At 37.2% G+C, this 7120-nt stretch overlaps 1 protein-coding gene across 1 annotated transcript; it reads left to right on the forward strand.

Moving 5' to 3' along the window:
- The first annotated feature begins 704 nt into the window (after positions 1-704).
- Positions 705-4175, forward strand: LOC112195431 (cytochrome b-c1 complex subunit 9, mitochondrial). Its single transcript, XM_024335868.2, has 3 exons — positions 705-941; positions 3341-3388; positions 3863-4175. The coding sequence occupies exons 1-3, from the start codon at positions 822-824 to the stop codon at positions 3911-3913; spliced, it is 219 nt and encodes a 72-aa protein (XP_024191636.1). The 5' UTR covers positions 705-821; the 3' UTR covers positions 3914-4175.
- Positions 4176-7120: the final 2945 nt, after the last annotated feature.

A 7120-nucleotide genomic window follows, 5' to 3' on the forward strand; every position in this document is an offset into this window, starting at 1 on the left:
GTGATCGGAAAGTGGGGAAAACGGGAAATCCGTACCATCCGCACAGTAGCCGGACTGTATATATATATATATATATATATATATATATATATATTCATTTTGATGCGTACATAAACATCAAATTTGAGAAGATGAACAAATCACAGAGAATATTTTGGGAATTTACACAGCCGCAATCTCATTTAGACAACAGGGGATATTAAGTTTTCTAAATGTACTCTCATTGCGATTTGTACATATGCATTCAGCGGTAATCACATCTTTCCTCTCATAGCGAGTTGAGGAAGAATTGGTGGATCAAATCTTAGGTATGGCTTGGAGAAGATCATCAAATTGGTGGAATATGACGTTGATTGGAGAGGTCGGGATTTGTTTTTTTGATTTTGGGAACAAATTGCATGAACATCAGTTTACTTGGATGAGTATTTTGGTAATATTTGCTGAGTTTAATAAATATTTTAAATATAAATAAGTAGGTGGGTATATATAGATATTTGCTAGGTACATTTAGAAAGACTCAATGCAAAGTGGGCATTGTCACTATCCTCATTCACCCAGCATATTATTCTTTTAAAGTTATTAAATTGAAATTAGTCAAAATCGAATTTCCAAAATTCCATTCCAACTTGCACCATTAATTAAGCCCAAACAATTCTGGCCCAAAGGAACCTCACCAAACCGGTTCATCTAGCGGACCGCTCTAAAAACCCGTCCCAGGAACCCAGAGAGGCATATTACACATCAGAGTCTTCTCCATTCCATTTCAGAGCTCCGAGCAAATCTCAGCGCACAGATCCGAAGCAAGACTCGCAGCAGACGTTATGGATTCAGTGACTCGCAGAAGCGGTGGTGGCCTCTTCGAAAGTCTTTACAGGGTCGTCATGCGCCGCAACTCCGTCTACGTCACCTTCGTCATCGCCGGCGCCTTCCTCGGCGAGCGGGTGAGCCTTAGATCTTACCTTATGGTTTCTTCAGCCAATGAATCTGTCTTTTCTGTTTCCTTTTGGAGATTTTCTTCTGCATGTGATTATCTGTTGGATTGCTAATTTATCTGAGGAAATTGAAAAGTTGCTTGATTTGGGATTAGGTTAACATAGTATCGAGGTGAGGTTAGATATTACGTTTTGGTTTATGGAATTATCAAATTTGGTGTTAAACGTTATCATTATTGCCATGAGTTGGATGCGAAATGCTTTCTCTTTCCGTGTTTTATCGCAAGCATTCACTATGATCAGTTAATTTATTTGAAATTTTATGCATTTCCGTTGTTATGAAGTTGTGCATTGGAATGGTGGAAAATTATAGTAGTGATGAATGCTCAGTGTTGCCATTCAAGGCTTCGTGCGTGGATTTCCTAGGTTGAATCAGGGTTTGAGCTTTCATCCTTCTTTGTTTAGGCGGTAGGCAGTGTTAAATGACTTGGAAGTTCATTTGTTTGGGGTTTAGACGGGCCCTTTTCATTTGTTCTTTGTAAAAAAAAAAAAAAAGAGAAATCTGAAATTTTTTAGGTGGTAGTTATGCACTACTTTTGTGCTGAGATTGGAGTTGTTAATTGGGGGCTTCGCATCGAATGCGAAGTTGTGCGTTGGAATGGTATAAAATTATTTAGTTATGAATGCTGAATGTTTCCATTCAAGGCTTTGTGCTTGGATCTCTTAGGTTAAATCAGAATTTGAGCTGTATTCTTTGTCTAGGTGGTAGGCAGTGTGAAATGATTTGGAAGTTTTTTTTTTTTTGGGTAGTATATGGGCCTTTTTTCTTTTCTTTTTTCTCACTGAAAGAGAGAGAAAACTGAAATTTTGTAGGTGGTAGTTTTGCAATAATTTTGTGTTGAGATGATGAGTTTGATCATGGATCATCACAACCTAGCTGGTCCTGGAGCCCATTGGCATATATATGAAAGAGACAAGTAGTCTTTACCTGTGCTTTGGATTCTAATTTGGAGCATTGAGCCCTTCCCCTGCTGACTTTCACTTTGAGTAGGTTGATGTTCTCAAGCTCCCATCACCAATTATTCATAAGAACTGGAAATGCTGGTAGGACATGGAAACTGATGTGAGATGGAGAGAAAGAGAAGGTGTCATATTGCAAAGTCAGCTAGAATAAATGATGAGGGCAATGCATTATGAGTTTGTGTGTTGAGGCGCATTTTATAGGTACTAGAAGAATCAGTTATGGTCTGGATTTATAGACGACTAGAATAGAGTAGAATAGTCACTATTTCATTGTGGACATCATTTAGATCATATATATGTTTCAAATGCAATGATTCAGGTTGGGAGTTTTGGTTTTAAGGTTGAGAGCAAGCCAGATATGCAGAGGAAGGATGGCCTCTTGATTATTGTTTTTATCATGATGTTTAAACATTGATTTTGAAATACTCTAGGTGCCGAATCCAGTGGAATTCTTGCTGTATGGTAGTTGGAACGTTTTCTATTTTGAGAAACATGAGTTTTATTTTAAATATAAACATGAGTAGAAACAAAGTAAACAAGGTTCACTGAAATATATTTAAAATCCATATCTGGTGTATTGTTGTCAGAACAAAGTGAAAATGGTTTTGTTGCAAGGAAAATAGGTGCTATTATGAATAAATTAGGTTTACAGAATTTGCTAGACAAGGTTTAAAATAGTCTTGTGTGCAAATAAACTGCCAGGACTAAGAAGATGCGTCTTTTATGTCAGCTTATAATTAAAATAGTCTCTTTTCTAGTTCAAGAGATTAGGGATACATCACATGTGGAGATTCTGTGATGTTTCTTAAGTTAGTCTATCCTGAAGTGTACTGAAGAGAAAGAGAGATGTGGGGTACGTTTGCAGGTTGAGGTGGCAAATGCTTGTTTCAAATGAAACTCTTCAATGTTGATGTTGTGGTAGGAAAAAAAATCATGTCTTCCAGTTTCCATATACAAGTGAAGCAAAGAGTTACATTCAAATCTCAAAGTGAAAATATGCAGTGGACTGTGGATATGCGGTGCTTTATGGTCTTGAATTTGTGTGTCCACTTAACTAGGAATATGTGACAGGGGGTTTCCTTTTTATGATTTGGCCAATGGAGATGTTCCAAGGCTCATCACTAAGGTCTTTGTATTTTGGAGGAAAGAACGATAGACATGATTTTGTTTTGAAAATGGTGACCGGACTTACATTTCTTGATACATAATCATTTTTATTTGGGGCATATATAGTTATATATTGTTCTGTGCGAGCTCGTTTCTTCTTTGCAGAATTTGTTTTGTGTGCATTTCAATGTTATTTGATTTCTGTATTTATTTTTATTTTTCCTGAAAGAACAAGAAAAAATATTAGAGTTCTCATCTGCTTAATTTGCTGGTTTCAGGCTGTGGATTATGGAGTTCATAAGCTGTGGGAGTACAACAATGTTGGGGTATGGCAACTGTTTGTAGTTTTCATTTTCTTTAGGTGTTGCGCATGCACTTATTCCATGTATATGAGTGTGTTATGCATCTCCTTTGTGAAGAATCTGTTGCTGGTTATCAAAATATGGGGGATTGAACATTTTACATATTTTGTGAAAAATTAAAATTGTATATCCTGTGCGTGTTTAGATTTACATATTTGGGACAGAGATGGTCTTTTTTAGATGGCCTTTTTTAGAGAAATATTGTACGGGTCTGGGTCAAAGTCTTGTGTTGGATTTGCTTTCAGCGTCCAGAGACACATCACATGTGTTGTATATACTTTCTTTGCGGTCAGTATTCGTTCCGCACTAGTTGGTACTAAGTGGTTTACAGCATTGTCAATATGAATCTACTTAAGAAAATTGTTATTTTTGGTTGCTGCTATCAGACATCTTTATAAGTATCACATCTGACAACGATCCTTTCTTTTTCTTATGCAGAAACGATATGAGGACATCTCAGTTTTGGGGCAAAGGCCAGTTGAAGAGTAGAGTTATCGACCCTTATGTGATCACTGTTTCACCATTTATTGTTTTCACTATCCGAAAGTTGGAGTATGCAATTATGCATTAGGTAGCAACTCATTTTTGTAATAAAAGATATGACAGATTCAACTTACATATCAATCATGTTCATGTTTTAAGTTGGATTAGTTGTGTATGGTTGTCTTCTGAGATTTTAATTATTGCACTATACTTTGGCGTGATTTGTGTTTTTTTACCTTTGATAAATCAATAATGGAGGTTATTGTTAGAGGTGTTGAGAAAATCTATACTTTTTTGGTGAGGAGAACATTCATATATAATTTTTTTGTAAGGAGAAAATTTGTATTGAATTAAGGGGGCGGATCAATGACATACAAAATTATAGTTAAAATTATACTTAATTTTAGTTCATTGGATTAGTACGAAATTAAGGGCTGAAATTAAATCTTATATTTTTCTCTTGCATCTTTAATTAAAGTTAATTAATTAATTTTAAATTTTAGAAACTTGAATGAAAAATGAAAAAAACTGTTTGCCGGTTGCCAGAGAGAGTAGTCGCCAATCCTTCACCCAACAGTCTCACCCACCAAGCTGTTCTCTTCAACACCTCCGCCATCATTGGCGTCCTCACCACCTTAACGACTACGTCTCCGTCTTCACTTCGACTTTAAGCAGCGCACCCCTTGTTCGCCTTCATACTTATGATGCAAAAGTTTACGTTATATTCTCATTATTCTGGGATTGAATTTGCCGAACATCTAGCATATGGTAGGTTTTGTTGATGGTTGCAGGCCGGTTTTGTATGCGTTTGTGTTGCATATAAGCAAGGCATCAAATATGCTTTAGTTTTGGGGTTTTAATTAGATGGTTTGGCGATAATTATTTAGTTTAGATATGTATGATAATGGCCTTGGGCTTTCTTCAATCCCTTTTGATTTTTCATCAAGGGATGAAGAAGACGTAATTGGAGGCATCTTCATCTACCTTAATCCTTTTTGAATCCTCAGGGCAGCTATGGCTTTGTTTTCAATTTACTTTTTTTATTTAATTAAAAATCAGTCAATTAATTTAATTAAATTAGGGTCCTTGACCAAAAGCCCCAAAATGAACTAAAGTTATCCCACTTACCCCAACAACAATTTTTTTTTCCCACTAACCCAATTTAAATTAAAATGACTATTCTGCCCACTTCCTAATTAAATAATTACTCTCCTCCCTTTGATCTCTCTCTTCTCTCTGTCTCTCTCCAGACTCTCCACTTCTCTCTCTCTCTCTCTCTCTCTCTCTCTCTGCCATGGCAGATCTGGAACCGGAGGACGAAGCCCACCTCTTCTTCTTACCTTCCCCGCCCAACCCGGCCCTTGGCCTCTGCGTATGCCAGCTCGTACCAGATCGAGCTCCTCGATGCGTTGTCGAAGCGGTGCAGCGTCGTCCATGACGGCTCTATTTGCCTCTACGGCGATTTGAGTTCGAGCTCCGCTGTGAAGACTCACCAAAATCCATGGCCTCTTGCTGGGGAAGCTCAGCCCCTTGGCACGGTTACTCTTGGTCTCGAATTTCATCAGCATCTGAAAATCCACACAATTTCAAAATCAACCAAAGCGGACTAAAATTCAACAATCCGATTACTACGATTCGTTTTAGATTTGGCAATGCGAAATGTCGATCGGTGAGGAGGAGGAGGTATGAGATTTGGTAATGTAGAGCAATCGGACGAATCGACACTGTAGTTGCTTTTGTAAAGTATTTTTTACCATAATTGTTTTATTGGCACTCATCACTCATGGGTAATACAGCTTTTATTTGTAAATTCTAGTTGCCGAGTTTTTTTTTTTTTTTGTGTAAATGTGGGCAGAAGGCATAGGACGAAAAAAAAACGTTTTATTATCTTTTAATAGACGTCTATTGGGGGCAATAGACGTCTACTGGAGGGCAATAGACATTTTGAATTGATGTAATCTCCTTGTTTTTTCTATAATTAAAGTTTTATGTGTCTAAATTTAGGGAGATTAGTTTCTATTCTGGCCACTGAAAGTTCTATTGGGGCAATAGACATCTATTAAAGCGTGTATTGGGGGGTAATAGACATCTATTGAGGGGCAATAGACGTCTATTGGGGGCAATACATGGCTGATAGTCGTCTATTGGGAGAGCAATACATGGTTAATATACGTCTATTGAGAGGCAATACATGGTTGATAGTCGTCTAATGCCCCTTTATTGAGGGGCAATAGACGTCTATTGGGGGGCAATACATGGCTGATAGTCATCTATTGGGGGGCAATAGATGTCTATTAGGGGGCAATAGACGTCTATTGGGGGCAAAAAAACTTTCTGGTGGGTGGTAGCCGGTGATCGGAATCTGGCGGCAGGTGACCGGATTCCGGCGAAAATTGGCCAGATTCCGGCGAAGTTGGCCGGAATCCGGCTGCCGGTGACCGGAATCTGGCTGTCGGTGATCAGACTCCGGCGAAGTCCCCTATGGTTTCTCTCTCTTCCATTCTCTCTCTCTCTCTCTAAGTAACAAAGGTGAGGGTAAAATGGTATTAAAAAAATAATAAAAACAAAAAAAAAATCTTAATGGGGTATTAGGGAAGACCTCCTTAGAGTGTTTTGGGTAAGAGGGAATTAAAAAAACTTAGTGGGGTAAGTGGGAAAAAAATCTCTAAAAATGGTGTAAATGGACAAAAACCCATTAAATTAAACATGAAAACAAAGAAATAAAATGTTTAATCTCAGCCCTTAATTACATAAGAATCTAATGGACCGAAATTGAAGTATAATCTTAACTATAATTTAAGATGCTACCGATCCGTCCTCTTGAATTAATGTATTAGTAAAATCTGTACTGAATTAATGTATTAGTTAGAACAAGGAGCACGTGTATCAATGTTGATCATTATCCGCCCAAAGGGTAAGCATGTGAGGATACTGACATACTAGTAACAACATTCTCATGAAAAAATAAAAGTTTTAATTTACGCTAATATCTTAAACTATATAACACACAAAGCAAAGGTAAAAGCAAGAAATATTTGTTAGGATTTGATTTAAAATTCCAGAACTTGTTTGTTTGAGATAGCAATATACTGTTGCTAAGGGATTGCTCTTGAGATGTAAAAGGTGATTTTTTTTTTTTTTGGCTGAAGTCAAAGGTTAAGAGAGGCAAGGAGCCTCCTTAACCTTTGAGAATTTATTAAAGAAGAAAGAAAA

Source organism: Rosa chinensis, chromosome 3 (genome assembly GCF_002994745.2).
Source record: "Rosa chinensis cultivar Old Blush chromosome 3, RchiOBHm-V2, whole genome shotgun sequence".
Lineage (NCBI taxonomy): Eukaryota > Viridiplantae > Streptophyta > Magnoliopsida > Rosales > Rosaceae > Rosa > Rosa chinensis.